The following is a 16227-nucleotide window of genomic DNA, read 5'->3' on the forward strand; positions in this document are numbered from 1 at the left end:
GTGAACAGGTATGTAAAGACTGTTCCACTTGCAGCACAAATGCTCGATGTTAGAAGAAATCAAAAGCTTGAAATGGTGAAAGAATTAAAGATTGAGAGAGCAAGATTCCAGCTTGAGGTAGAGATTGGTAAATCTCCACCTCTTTCTGAAGAGGAAGTTTTGTGGGAGTTACGGCATAAAGCGTAAGTTTTAGCACTGTTTTGTGTTCTTATGGCGAGATCTTGTTCATGTTACAGTCTTATATTTATTCATTATGTTGTTTTGGTGGCTAAAAGTGTGTATAGTTAAGTTTAGATAGTGTGAAGCTTGATATCAATCGTGTTCAAATTATTTTCACATATAATATATATATGTATAAAGTATACTTCTTGTGTACCTAGGCTATGCCTAATTGCGTGATTAATAAATTTTTCTTACTTATAAAAATATATATATTTATATATAAATGTTTGTTGTGTGTGTGTATGTAGTAATAAGTAATGGATATATGCTTTTGGGAAGGACATTACAGGAATTCATCAATCTTGACTTTGCCTTCTATCAGATCAAAATGATTAGAGATTCTGTGACCAAATTACTAGTACACATATTACAGCTGGAAACTTATTTTAGACAATTGTTGCCCTTGGAAAAGCTTTCCTTATGTTCTGTTCTTATGAAAATAAATTTCTAGACTTCCATTACTTTAGCGCAAGCTATTTTTATTGACTTCCTATTTATGGCTTCCACAGCTTAGATTTGAGAGATGAGTGGAGGTTAGAGAACCGTAGAGCATTTGCGAACATATGGTCAGATATGGTATTTGGGATCTCATTATTCTTTCTTTTGTACTTAAATCAAACTAAGGTAAGCTATCATTGCTCTATTGCTTTCTTACTTTGCATGACTTTTATTTCCTGGAACTGTAGGAATATTATCTACCCCAACTTTCTTACACGCCCATAGAACTTTAGTGAATACTTTTCCCTGAGATACTCTAGATGACATAATCTTTTTTTTAGACTTCTATCGGCTGTACCATCCAAAATTTGTCTGTTTAAAAAAAACCTGAGTTAGTTTTTCGGCCTCTGAAGGTCTATGAACATGAAAATGGTGTAAATGGGATCGCTTATATCATAGATCAAGCTAAGTGAACAGCAAAATGAAAATGATTGAGTGACTGAAATGGGCCAGTTGCTTTAAGAAATCGAAAATGCACAACACAAGCTTTGCCTATATGGAAGAGCTTTAAAAGATCACCCATCATCCTTGCCAATGTGAGTGGCTAACTTGTGCCTAGATTTGCCGCTCACAACATTGTTAAGAACCCTATTCTTATTCATCTTGCTCTGAGAAGAAGCTAACTAGTAGCTACATTAATGGTTTCCTGGGCAGCTGGGCTCATCTCTTTTCAACAAAAAATACAGCAGACATTTGATATCCTTTGCGCAGATGCTTCAATTCTTCAATATAAATTTTGTTGGTTTGAGGGTATAGGAAAAAAAAAATGGCATGCATCTTAATGGTAAGGTGCTAGGTTTTTAAGCTTGAGCATGAAAGAAACGTGACCAAAGAATTTGGCTTTCTTTGTTTCAGAAATTGTCAGAAGATACTAAATGTATAAGATCAAAAGGCTGGTTGTTTATAAACCATTTCCTTGACATTTTTTCATTTAAAAATGTCCCATACTTTTAACACCACATTAACAAACACTGGCTTTTTTTCATTCACTCGTGAAAAAACTACCACTGGCTTTTTACTAACTTAGTACATAAACTTGCCATTGACTTCTAATCCTTGAACTTCGTTACCTTAATTATATTGTTTTAATTTTCATTAAAAGAGATAACCAGCCAAACATTCACTGACACCTTTGGTTCTCCAAAGTCTGAGGTAAAAGTGATTTAGAGAGAAGTAAGCACAATTGGTTTTCTTTTTTATTTTTCACATTTATTTCATTCTTACTGAAATTATTTTTACCATCTGATGAAAAGAGATAGATGTCTTTGACTTTTACTGGAATGCTATCTGTATGTTACCAACTCTTTTTTTACCATGTGTGTGTTATTTCTCTCATTTTTTCGTGGGTTTTCTGCCAATTTATCTGTCTAGTAAATATATGGCGTGCAATTCTCCCTGGGTATAGGTAGATTAGTACTTTTTTTTTCTTATAACTTCATCTAGGTTTTTGGATATTATTACAGATTTATTGTTTGTAATAGGTTTCTTAATCTCACCGATGAATTTCTATTGGCTGTCTTAAGTTTACCTCTTGCCTGATCAAGCTTTGATGCTTCAACAAGCATAACCATTGTAAAGTCTTTCTCAAAGTGATTCCAACAATAAAAAAGAATCCAATGCTCAAATCAACTCAGCTAAGGCTTAATCCATGCTATTTCGGTTCAATTAAATGGATTATCTTACACCACTGAGCCCCATCTAGAGGTCCCCATCTATCTCTTTAACAGCTGTGCCTTTCCTCATAACTACTACCCATGCTATTTTTTCTCCTTTTCCCCCCATTTGATTCCTTTCACATTAACAGAATTATGCGTTCACACCTATGTATGCCTGTGTAGGGATCAATATGTCCAAACAGTTTCAAATGAGTGTTTCCCATTTTTTCTTTTTTCTCAATTTTTAGCATTCCTTATCTTGTTTTTCTTAGTGTTTCCATACATCCTCATCTCTACCGCACTCAGTTTGTTGATTGGCCATCTTTCTGATTCATCCGCATAGCTGGATTTATTGCAATTCCATGATATCTCACAATACCCTAGATGCACCTCTCCATTTCATCTACCCCACTCCAACTCTATCATAAAATTCTCTATATCTCCCAACTTCTGTGAATAATAGTCGTGCTTAACTTGAATTCCTTAGATTCTAAAGTGGATCTCCATAGTGTTCTAGTTTCATCATTAAATATAATATCATCCATGAACAACATGCCACAAGGGCATCCGGCATCCATAAACAATGCAAATATATTGGGACTCAGAGTTGATCCTTCTTGTAAACCTATTGTAATTGGCAACTCACTTGACATTCCTCCTACAGCTTTTACAGTTGTTACTGCCGCCTCATATATATATATATATATATATATATATATATATCTGATGATGTTAATGTGTTTAAACCGGAAAAAAAAAAAAAAAAAATGAAACTTTTTCTAAGAGCATTCACATTACATCCCCTTTATTTCTATAGACATAAGTTTACTCATGAATATATATGAAAAGCAAGAATGAATTCATTTTCCTTTAAAAAAAGGAATGAATGAAGTATACTGCTTTCTCTATGAGCAGTATCTGAACACTAATGTGAATGGTAAAAATTTTATACTATTTGCAATGTCAGGGGATTCCCATTAAGGTTCTTTATGTGGACGCTGACTGGATGTGACTGGATGTTACCTTTTGCCATTAGAGCATGAAGATTTGTTTTCTCGTTTCTTATCTGCTTAAATACCTATCCAATAAATGATATCTTGAACTGCATTTGAGCTTCATGCATTTTCTCTTACTAATTATCAACTCTTTTATTTCTTCTCTCACTTTTGCAGGTAGCTTTGTTGAAATTCACAGGTTACAAAATAATAAGTAATATTTCAGATACTGGGAAGGCATTCTTAATTATACTTATCACAGATATTTTTTTAGGGTAATAAATTAGGCTCTTTATATAATGCAATCATTGGTATGTCTTGTCCATTGTGTTGATTAGTAGAATGAATACATGCAGTGATGAAATTAAATGTGGTGCTATTTGATGCTAACCACCACTTGTGTGGAGTTGATAATTTCACTTCTTTCTGTGTAGATTCATTTGCCATGGAAAACTTTTCCTTTCATTATTTATTTCTTGCTGTTAAATGCATTAAGATTGAGGCAGGTCAAAATGTTTTAGCTGTATCAGATTAAAGCTGTTTCCTCATGGCTATTCACTCTTGTCATTTGTTTTTAATCTTTCCTACATTTTTTTTTATCAGTAAACAAATTTAATTGATAGAAATAGGTATAGCCCAAGTACACAAGACACAATAGTAACACCTAGTCACGATGGCCTAGAGATACAAGGAAGTCGTGGATATTCAAACCATTGAAATCTATTACAGTTGACCGATGGAATAAAATGTTAAAAAAGAAAGTTCAAAGCTCTTCCATTGACTGCTCACAATCTTTCAAACCATCTTGCATTCCTCTCTCCGAAGACACCATCTTCTATGTTGCTGAAACTTGCGAATTACCACTTAATCCTCTCCAACTTGCTGAGAACTCAACTACCCTTATTGACATCAGCCAAGCTAGTCCAACTCTGGCAAAGAAATGTACCACAGAGACGTAGCAACCTCGCGATGAATATGGATGCTTTACCAAGGCCCCTCAATCCCCTACTCCACCTGAGCAAGCTCAAAGGCAAGGGAAGGATGAGAGATTTACATAACATAATATTTTATACCGTTTAACAGCTCTATTATTGATATGCTCAGTAGGCTAAGTACTTCCATTGGTGAGTACTTCTCTTGTTATGCTAGCTAGTAAGGTGAGCGTAGTTGCCAAGATTTTCGTGCTAGTAGCTTATGAGTAAGATGCTTCTTCTCTCTCCTTTCGAGCCTAGGCTTTTCTTGGTTATGGCTTAATTTATAAATGAAGAAGTAATTGATCCACCGTCTCCCCGCTTTTCTTGCACATGTAATACCAATCCATTATTATTATCTGGTGTTTCATTAGGTTATCTATGGTGAGGATCTTTCCCAAGGAGGTTGTCCATACAAAGAAAGTTGCTTTAAAGGGGGATACTCTTCCATGGGAATGGACTTGTGTCGTGCATAGTGAGAATTGTAGAACAAGCTGCCAGTGAACTTTCCTTTATTCAAATGGCTTCAAACAATCTTGTCTAACTCTCCCGCCCCACCCTAAAGGAGTAGACAAAATTGTAAAACTCAGTGAATGCATTCATCTCCCAATCTTGTGCAGCTCTGAAGAATGTAACGTTCCATTGAGGAAATCCACTGGACAGGTATCTGCAATTGAAGCTTCCTACGGCCTTGCAATTCCATATATTCCTAGATAGGCTTCCTTGAAGGTCCTGTCGCCAACCAAAGGTCATGCCAGAATTTGATTCAGTCCCCACTACCCACCTCAAACTGAATGTGTCTAGATAGAGTTCCCCATCCTCTTATGTGCTTCCATAGCCCACCCCAGGTGATCCACTTACCTCATTCAAAACCCATCCACCCAAGTCTCCCCAAGTTTTGCATCAGTGGCTGTCCTCCATAGAGCTCCCTTTTCTAATTGGTTGGAGTGCATACCGTAGGCCATTTCATCCAACCCCCCCCCCCCCCCCCCCCCCCCCCCCCCCAAACCAAAAATAAAGTGTCGTTGCAGCTTTTCAAAACGGTGGGCGAGAAGTTGGATAGAGTGCTTCTTATCATCGTAACCCTTCTGGCTCTAGACAAATACATTCTCTTTCAATTAGCCAACCTTCGCTCTATTTTTTCGATTACCTCATCGCATTTGGACTTTGATTAAAGGAAGCGCCAAAAGGGAGGGCAGTTTACGAAATCCACCCTACGTCACTTGCAGATTCCTTAATTTATTTGAATAATGATATTTCTACAATTTTACAAACAAGAACTTTGATAGTGTCACTTCATTAAAAATACTAAAGTTTTTTTATTTAAATTTTAAATTTTACATAATTGTCCTCCTTTTAAAATAGAGTTATAAAGAGATCTGTAAAATGGTTGCAAGTGTATCATTACTCATTTAATTTTAATAAATTGGATAATGTAGTGTGACTGATTTTCTGTTTCACAACTTTTTAACTCTTAACATGAGATTATTGAAGTGCAGGTATCATTCTGAATCTGGATGGCAGACTTTGTTGGAGATAATTGTTGAACACTATGGACTTGAGGTTGATCAGTCTGCCATAACCATATTTATCTGCCTAGTTCCAGTTATCATTGATGCATGCGTGAAACTTTGGGTATCTTCTGGACTTGATTATTTTTATACAAATTTATTTTTCATGTTAAGTCTGGCCATGCAAAAGTGTCACTTTAACTTCCCAGCATATTGTTCATTCCTTGTCGCCATGCTCCACAGCATTGTAATAGGATTGAACTCTTATCTTATTAAAAAATTAAATACAGTTCCTTTCTATCTGTTTTTGCTTGTGTCTGCATTAGCATATCTGACATGCCAAGCTGGTGATATTGTAGAGGGTGCTGAATTAAATGTGTCTCCGTGGAGCATGCAAGTGAAACAGGAAACTTAAAAACGAGAAAAAAAAAACTGAAATGGGAAACTCATTAGAAGGGAGTTTATCGCATGACTGACCTCTGACAATACAAGTGTAATTGTACACCTAAACTTCCATGTCCAACTAAATAGATTTGAACAGATGCATATTTACAAACATCTCAATTCGTCAGTTTACGAAATTTACCAGACAACATATTATCAGTGAAAATCTATGCCATGGAGTGGATTCTATTATGAGCAGGGCAATCAAGGACTAAGAATGTATATTGGGATGACAAAATTCCATGAAGCAGAGACTATGCTGGAGTTCTAAGCTAAAGAGGTAGGTGTGAGTAGCCTCAAGGACAGCTTCAGGAAGTGCGCCTAACTGAAATTCAACTATTCTAGAGAAGAAGAATATCACATATGAAATAACAAATATACGAAGATAGTAAATATGAACTGAACAAAATCAATTTAGGACATGAAGTTTATAAAGGACCTTTTTGTAGTTCTCGTGTATTACATATAATATGCTCTACATTTATAAATTTAAGTGGAGATGCCTTTAATAGAAGAGAGTATAAGATTCTACCTAACCAACCTCTAGGGATTGTGTCAAGTGGTTAGGGCCTCAATCTTGGGGATATGCTTCTCCTAGGTCTAAGGTTCTGCAAATAATTTCTCGGGGCCACATGCCATCGGTGAAAGCTTGATGTGATGTAGGTGCATTACATGGGTTAGGGGGTTTAATTGGATAAAAGATATGTTTTGTTTGCACAGTTTTCAGGAGTCCTCATCCTCATGCAGGATTCTTGAAGGTGTCCTAAAAAAGCTTTGTTTTTAGGGTGCTTTTTCTTCTTTTTATTTGTCATGGAGCCAATTTGAATTTAGTATTCAGTGAATGCACTAATCAGGGATGATTTGCTCAAATTTACCACGTACAAGAACATTTGGATGGGAATGATTAGGATTTTATATTTTTCTACTTGGAAGAAAAAAGTATTTTGCATTTTGCAGAATTGAGAATGATTCTACTTGGAAGAAAAAAGTATTTTGCATTTTGCAGAATTGAGGATGAGGAACTTCTCTATGCTAGGTTGTAGTTTGTTCATCTTGATCTCATGCTCGAGAAATTGTGACAGTTTCACTCAGCCAAAAATGTCTGTATATGCTTATTTACCTTCAGTCAATCACTAACGATTGTCAAGGATTTCCTGTTGAAATCATTTTTATTTTGAAATAAGTTTTTGTTGATCATACCATTTTACCAATAAAAAAAAAATAAGTTTTTGTTGATCATGATAATTATGCCTTGTCTTGGCTTCGAAACTTTTAAAATTAAAGAAAAGGGCAGGCAAGCTGGAGAGATGGATTTAGAGGGAAGATGGACATGTACCTGAGCTTCTTGCTGATACTCGCTCTATCTTTAAAAATATTATAAACATTGGCCCCTGAAAATTGTAGATGACCTTCTCCCAAGCTCTTAAAAGTATCTATGTGAGCCTATCCTTTCAAATAATTTATTCAATATGCTTTTCATGATACCTTCTAGAACTTTCGCTACACCTCCAATTCCAAAGGAGTATAAGTGTCTGTGTGGTGCATACTAGCTTGGACCAAGAAAGCTCAATGCTTCCTTGAGCACCTTTTCTCTGTCATATTTTTTTTTTTAATCAGTAAACAAAAGTTTTATTAATGGTATATGTTGATGTATTTTTTGGCCTCAACAGTATAGTCGGATGACCCTCTGCTGTCATGTGGTGGTTCTTGGTGGTAGTGTACTTGGGGTGTTCATTCATGGCTTGCTTAGTGACAAATGGCTAGAAATGAAGAAGATGAGTATTTATGTGGTTCGGGTCTAAGGCCTACGATGCTATGTCCACGGGTCTTGGGTGTAAAATTCACTATAAACATGGTTGAATACAAGCTCTCTATTCTCACTCAGCTCTATACAATCACTCAACTCTCCAAAAGTTGCCTTGGAGCTTTCTGGTTCTCCCCTCCTCTCCAGCAGTCCTCCCCATCTCCAATCAATCAGACCCCACTCTGTTGTGTTTTCTCCTCTTTAGGTCCCTCCCCTTGCTTATGTCTTATCCCCCAGCTTTATGTCCCATCTTCCTTTATGTTTGATCAAGCCTTGTCCATTGTCAAACTCTCTTTCTCCCTTCCTTCCAATCATAGCGGGCTTTCTTCGGCGGGCCTTACTGTTGCATTCATTTTAACCCCCAACAATATAGATAGGCATATTCCAGGTACATTGCCATGATACCATTCATAGTTTATGTTTTTCCTGTTATCATATTTTACCTACTGATTTCTTCCCTATGATTGCATTGATTGATTCCTGTAATGCAGTTTTTCCTAGAATTTTTGTCACACTTATGTCTACCTATATGCATGCATGCACATGCTCATTACTTTCCAGGATTCTATTGTCAAAGTGAATGAATTGGCTGCAATTGCCTGGCCTTGAGATTTCTGTTTATTATATAAACTGTACAAATAATTCTATACATGGAAAAAAAATAAGTATATGTTAATTCTATCCCTATACAATCTGTGAAATATTATGCTAATTGTACATAAGAGTAAATCAAGGAAAGAAATATGGAAAGGAATATGGGCTGTCAAAGTTGTCCATTGATAGCCCCCCTCAAATTGATGCGGGTTGATCAACAAGCATCAATTTGCTACTTAGGAAGCAATGTCGATGGCGAATGAGAGCCTTGGTGAAGATATCAGAAATTTGTAGTTCAGTAGAAATATGTGGAAGAGTGATAACACAAGCTTCGAAGGCTTCACGGATAGAGTGACAATCGACTTCAATATGCTTTGTGCGCTCATGATAGACAGGATTGGCCGTGATCTGAATAACACTTGTATTATCGGCGTGTAAAGGTATAGGATGTCTCAGAGAAGTCTAACCCAACAAGCAACTTCGAAGTCAAATAATTTCGGAACAACCAAGAAACATCGCCCGGTACTTAGATTCTGTAGATGACTTAGAAACTCTGTCTTGCTTTTTACTCTTCCAGAAGATCAATGCATCACCTAAGAACATGCACCAGCCAGTGATGGAGCAACATGTATTAGCACAACCAGCCCAATCAGCATCGCTATAAGTAGCAAGGCGAAAAGAATTGCCTGCAAGAAAGAATAAGCCACGGGCAGAAGTGCCCTGAATATAGCGTATGATCTTATGAACAACATCCAAATGAAGATGGCGAGGAGTCTGAAGAAACTGGATGACTTGCTGTACAGCAAACGAAATGTCCGGTCTAGTAATGGTGAGATAGACAAGGTGTAACACCCCTTCCCGTAGGCTAGGAGTGTCACGTACTTTTCATAAAAATAAAATCCGGCAAGAGATCTCAATTTTCATAAATAAAATCAGCAATTTATTTTGTAGAAAAGGTCTAATAAAAGTCTTCCAAAAACATTAAATGAAATAAACTGAACGAAACTCATGTCATAAAAACATGTTTTATTTTAGAAAGTCTGAACAAAAATAAATTAATGCTCCTTCTACTCCTGGCCTGCCTGCTCGTATTCATCATCACCACCTGGGTGATTTAAAACATGAAAATAAACAAAAATGAGTCGAAGACTCAGCAAGAAATCTATCACAACGTAAACATACTAAATATAAGGTTTTCATAAAAAAACTTTCATGCTGAGAGTTTAAAAATCCTGACTATTCATGCTGATGCTTGTGCTATGCATGACTGTTTAACTGAATTAACTGACTGATCTGACTGATTAATCTGACTGATCTGTTTTATCTTACTGGCCAACACACTTAACCCTATGTGCGAGGTTGTGCACCGGCCCCACATCCCGCAGCCGCAAGGGGAGCCGCTGATAGTATTCTGGCATACTATGGTGGACCACGACTGAGTTTGTGGCTTGCACATCCACCCTGAAACTGAACTGCATTGGTACCATGCATCTGAATGGCCATCTTATTAACTGATCTTATCTTATCTTACACTTGAACTTAAGATGGCTTACGTGTTTTATACACATGAGATGCATGACATGATACATACATAATTATAATTTCTGAATCTGAACGTGATGCGGAATGACATGATCGTATGCTATGCTAGATGACATGTTTGCATATGACATGAGTGGTTCATAAATAATGGCTGTCAATGAACTGGCTTGAATAATACTAATATATAAGTTAAACTGTGATGATCCTAATTTATGATCAATTACTTACCTCGCTGCGTGTCTTCTTGAATAACACTTCGTAACTTGAGACCTATACGAAATAATAACTATCACTAAATTGGTTTGGAAACACGTACTAATATCTTACTTAATTAAATCTACAATCTAAAAGATAGTGTTAAACAATTCAATAAATTCTAGTATCTAAATTACTAAAAATACTAATTTATAACTTAGATGAATACTCGAACTATTTTTAAGAAATTCATAAACTTAAATTCTTAAACTAAGTTTTATTTCTTAACATAATTATTAAATCTTATAAGAAACCTAATAAATTCTATTAAATATTCTTAAAATCACAATTTTATTAAATTCTTAATATAATAATTTTATTAGATTCTTAACATAATAATTTTATTAAATCCTACTAAATCAACAAAGGAAATATTAACTAAATACTCGCAAAACATCTTTATAAAAATAGTATTTGATTAATATATTTATTTAAGAAAAATTGACTTTTAAGATATTAAGCCCAATAAAATTTATTAAACTGCTAATAAAATAAAATCAAATACAGATTAAAATACAAGTTCATTTTAAGTAATTAGGATAGTTTCTGTAAAAACAACCTGGCCCTACAACAAAAGCTATTACACGCATACAAGGGCCTAAGGCCCAAGGGCCCATCAAAAGGCTCACGGGTTTCTGCCAAAACCCGAAACACACGGGCTTAAGAGGGAAACAAAGAGTTTGAGAGAGAGGGGTTCTGCGAAGGAAGACTCACCGAGAGAGGGCTGAGTGCGACGGCGGCTTCGGGTGGCTGGGAGTGACCGGCGACGCGACTGGGAGTTCCTATGGTGGTGCGGCACCGAGTGAGGGAGAGAGAAAAAGAGTTTAGAGAGAGAAACTGTGCTAACCGAGAACTACCGAAACCAAAACAAAGGCTAGCGGCGATCGATGTCTTACCGGAAGGGAGTGGGTGCGCTGGGGCTGAGCTGGTCGGCAGTTTCTGGTTCCACGGGTGGTGCTCCGACGTCCTATGGTGGTCGGCGGCGGTTGGGAAGAACCTAAGGCTTAAACGGCAGTGTTTTGGTACTCTGGGTATTTCAGAAGCAGATGATTTGGAGTGGCTCACGAGTTACTCCTCTCGTACGAGGTAAGTGATATTTATAAGTGTAAAAGATAGAGAAATAAAAAGAAATCTTAGAGGAGTAGAGATGTGCATGTGATAGAGAGTGTAGACGTGCGGAGTGGAAATCGTTACTCACTAACAGAGTCGGTTTCCACTAGAATTTAAATTTACTAAGCTAGGGATAAGGCTGAAAATAAGGTTAGGATTTCAACTTCGACAGAAAGTGGGATGAAACCTACGGGTTGGTGGTTTAAAGTGTTTAACTAAGAGGCTAAAACCAATAGATAAGGTTCGGTGGAGATAGAGAAAATAAACTTTAAATTTCAAACCAAACCTAGTGAACGTAAATCTGATGTTATATAGAAAATCATTATTAAAAACAAACTCTAGCAATTTTAAATAACATCATAAAAGTAATTATATAAAAAAATATAAAGTAAATATCAATTCTGATAAAACTATAATCATAATAATAATAATAGAAAAACTCTTACTAGGAAATTTACTGATGTACCCTAAAACCAAAACTAGTATGTTACACAAGGCTACCCACCAACTTCTGGTATAAACTAGGATCAACAAGTCACCCTCCTCTTTGCGAAGCTTGACATTTAATTCCATGGGAGTATCAATAGAGGTAGCCTCTGGTAGGCCAGCTGTAGCCACCAAGTCACTAGTATACTTACGTTGACTGAGTGAAATATCAGAGGGACTACGATGCACCTCAAGACCAATAAAATATGTGAGAGACCCAAGATTTTTCATATGAAAGGAATCTGAGAGATGAGTCTTGAGTTGGACAAGTAAAGTAGAATCGGAACTAGAGATCACAATATCAACATAAACCAAAAGAACAACAATACCCATGTCTGATTTTCGAAGAAACAATGAAGTGTCATACTTGCTCTGCTTGAATGAAAATTGTAATAAAGTGGTTCGAAATTTATTAAACCAGGTCCTCGAAGTTTACACATGTGAAGTCGGAGAGGGAAACAATCCTGGGGGTGGCTTCATATAAATACACTATTTAAGATCTCCATGAAAAAAAACATTCTTGACATCCATCTGATGTAGTGGCCAATCATTGGAAGCAGTAAGAGCTAGAATCGTACGAACAATAGTCATCTTAGCCACAGGAGCAAAGGTCTCTTTATAATTGACACCATACTCTTGATTATTTCCAAGCGCAACAAGCTGAGCTTTGTAATGATCCAAACTTCCATCAGATCGAACCTTGACTAAGTAAACCCATTTGCAACCCTGAGGAACAATGGTGGGAGGACAAGGCTCAATGTCCCAAGTGTGATTGGCCTGTCGTGCTTGACAACGTGTGGGTAGAATGTGGGAATATCAAAATTGGACAATGTAGCAGTAAGAGCTGAAATAGAATTGCCAGAACTGGAAAAAGGAAACCCATACCTATTCGGGGGTACAGACACTCTAGGAGAGCGACGTACCAAAGGCTTTGGAGGTGCTGCAACTGAATGAATCTGGAGCATGGTAGGATCAGATCTTGGGTGAGCCACCAGAAGAGACTGTGGGCGGGAGCGTCTCGTATACACAATACCTGGTTTAAAGCGAGAATTGACTTGATGAAGATCCGAGAACTACTGCTCAAAGGAGGAGAGGACCACAGTAGAAGAGGAGGGCACAGAGGACACAAGAAAGATATGTTGATTTTAAAAAAAAAATAACATTTCTAGAAATGCGTATACGATGTAATGTAGGATCATAGCAAACAAATCCCTTTTGACACATTATATCCCAAGAATGCACATCAAACAGATTGAGCAGATAATTTACGTCACTCATGATGAGGTAAATGAACAAAACATACACAACCAAAGATACGGAGATTATCGTAACTATGTTGCTTAGCAAACAAGCGGAAATAGGGAGACTCCATGTGTAGGACTTGGGAAGGTAAACGATTAATCAAGTGAGTAGCAGTTTTCAGAGCCTCGAGCCAGAACATGGATGGAACAAAGAATTCTAACAAGAGAGTACGTACCACATCTAGGAGATAACAATTTTTGCATTTGGATACTTCATTCTATTGTGGAGTAGCGGGACATGAACGTTGCTGAATAGTACCTTTAGAAGCCAAAAATGCCTGAAACTCAGCAGACAAATATTCACCACTGGAACCTGTGTGTAATGTCTTAATAGAAGCAGAAAATTGATTGTCAACATACGCTAAAAACTCAATGAAAGTACGAAAAACCTCAAATTTAGAGCAAAGAAAATAGACCCAAATAAATCTGCTATGATCATCAATGAAAGTCACATAATATTTAAACTTTTCATGTGAACTAACCGAGGAAGGTCCCCAAACATCACTATGGATAAGATCAAAGTAGTGGGAGGCTCTACTAGCATGCAAAGGGAAGGGAAGGGAAGAGTTTTGCTTTTACCAAGTTTGCAAGAAGCACACTCGAGATAAAGAAGAACGTTCTTTATTACCAAGTAAACCAGAGTGCAATACATGAGATAAAATCTGAGTATTGAGATGGCCTAAACGACGATGCCACACCATACTAACATTTGGAACATTATTACAAGCAAAAGACTTAATAGAAGAAACTGGAGAAAGTGCTAGAACAGGCAAAAGTAGTGGAAACAAGCGCCCCACTCTAGGTCCCTTCGCAATCGGCTCCCCGTTACCTGGTCCTACACAACACAACCATCACCAGAAAAATTAACAGCACAATTGTTATCAACTAATTGACTAACAAAAATAAGATTCGTGGAAAGCTAAGGATCAAGAAACACATCAGTGAACTTAGAATAGGTATCTACGACAGCAACTATTGCAAAGAACTGCCATTGGCAGTCTGAATAGCAGATTGACCAGCGTATGGCCGAACATGACATGGAGCGGTCGGATTATTCGTCATGTGATTAGAGGCCCCCAAGTCCATGTACTAGTGTTTAGTAGAATTATTACCTTGGAACCTCATTGCTGATAATGCCGAAATTAGCATCTGTTGTACTATTTCTGGTGTGCAGTAATTCTTTGCAGGAGGTGCAGGGATAGAGGAAGCACCTGAAGAAGAGCCATGTGCTGCAGAAGTCACTGCTGGAGGGGCAATAACAGAAGTCTAAAATGCTTGGGCCTGACGATTCTGGGGGTGGATATGACATTCTTTGATAATGTGACCCTTCTTCTTACAATAAGGCAATATTTCTTAGAAAAATTGGCAGCAATATGCCCATATTCCTTGCAGTAGAAACACTGCAAGTTTTTATAATTCATAGGTGGTCCTCGTCCTTGGGCAGCATAAGCCACAATTGTCGTCTCTGAACTGCCGTGAGATTGGTTCAGAATAGCTCGAGTACTAAGACGTTGTTCTTCGTGAAGTAACTCACCAAAACAAATATCAAGAAAGGGAACAGGAGATCTGTTCAGTAGAGAGGATCTAACATATTCATATTTAGGGCGTAGTTTTATAAGAAACTGATCACGCTGACTAGTCTCGTGAAGATTCTGAATTGTTGAAAGAGCAGCAACATGAACATCCGCTATAACCAAATCAGTATATTCATGCCAAAGAGTCAGAAATGCCGAGTAGTAGTCTTGACTGGAAAGACTACCATGTTAAAACATGGCAATCGCATGTTCTAACTGAAAGCGACGGGCATCATTATCTTGATGATAAACCTTCTTCAAGTAATTCCACATGGATTGAGCGGAGCGATGGGGCCGCAAGTTGGTGACAATATGTGGCTCCTTTGAACCAAGAAGCCAAGACATGATTCGTGCATCAAGCACAACCCATGAAGGAGAGAAGACCCGAAATCCGGAGATTTGTCAAGTGTATGAATTGGCCGCAATTGTCTGGCCTTGAGATTTCTGTTTATTATATAAACTGTACAAAGAATTCTATACATGGAAAGAAATAAGTATATGCTAATTCTATTCCAATTCAATCTTACATCACTTGGAAAGTAGTGATTGCAACAGTAAGGGATGTGGCCGCAATGGTTATGTCCCTGCTGCTATATTTACTATTTTCTGCTGCTGAGTCTACAGGGTTGAAAAAAATTCAAGCAGACTATATTACTTTTTGCTGGCCCACTGGCAAGATCGAGGTAGTTGTAATACCAATCTTGGACTTGATTCTCCTTATGGGCTTCCTTGACCTTCTATTACCTTCCCTGTGCTGACCAACCAATAGAAGAATTTTGAGTAAACTTAGATAATTATGGCTGTTCAGTACAATTAAACTGTTGCCATGTTGGTAAACTTGAATAATGCTGAAGGCTGCCTTTCGAGTATCAAATAAAAGTTAATTCACATTTATTACATATTTTGAAAATCACTTTTATGTTCACCTGTTGTGAAATGTTTTGCGAAATGATTATCAACTTTGTATATGTTGATTATTAATTTATAACCTCCCAAATGCTCCATTCCCAATAAATTTGTTGCTGGTTGGCAGGAAATGCCTTGTATACTTGCCTTTTTTGGTAAATGATAATAATAGTAGAGCTAAAACACTGTAATGTTGTGGTGTGATTATGCATTTTCCGAATCATCTGTTGTTTGTGATTTATGATGGATGATGCATCTCACAAAATTGATTGTGTTTAGATTAACCTTTAGGGGAAGTGTATTCGTAATTTTTAACTATATATTCGTTGACAACCATGCTATTGCATAATGTGGCTTTC

At 37.0% G+C, this 16227-nt stretch overlaps 1 protein-coding gene across 6 annotated transcripts in view; it reads left to right on the plus strand.

The window, feature by feature from the left end:
• The window catches only part of LOC121262581 (chloroplast envelope membrane protein), a 33602-nt gene that overhangs the window by 16937 nt on the left and 438 nt on the right, over positions 1–16227 (plus strand). Inside the window, exons 3-6 of one of the 6 annotated variants that reach the window (XR_005940131.1) lie at positions 9–182; positions 732–846; positions 3548–3584; positions 5841–5976. Coding sequence is in view for 3 of the 6 variants with exons in the window: in XM_041165110.1 (XP_041021044.1) it covers positions 9–182; positions 732–846; positions 3548–3645; positions 5841–5976 (523 nt within the window). In the remaining 3 variants the exon portion in view is untranslated. Of the gene's footprint in view, positions 1–8; positions 183–731; positions 847–3547; positions 3646–5840; positions 5977–16227 lie in introns of all 6 variants that reach the window. The other 5 variants (XM_041165110.1, XM_041165111.1, XM_041165112.1 and 2 more) reach the window with 5 other exon arrangements.

Source organism: Juglans microcarpa x Juglans regia, chromosome 4S (assembly GCF_004785595.1).
Source record: "Juglans microcarpa x Juglans regia isolate MS1-56 chromosome 4S, Jm3101_v1.0, whole genome shotgun sequence".
Taxonomy (NCBI): Eukaryota; Viridiplantae; Streptophyta; class Magnoliopsida; order Fagales; family Juglandaceae; genus Juglans; species Juglans microcarpa x Juglans regia.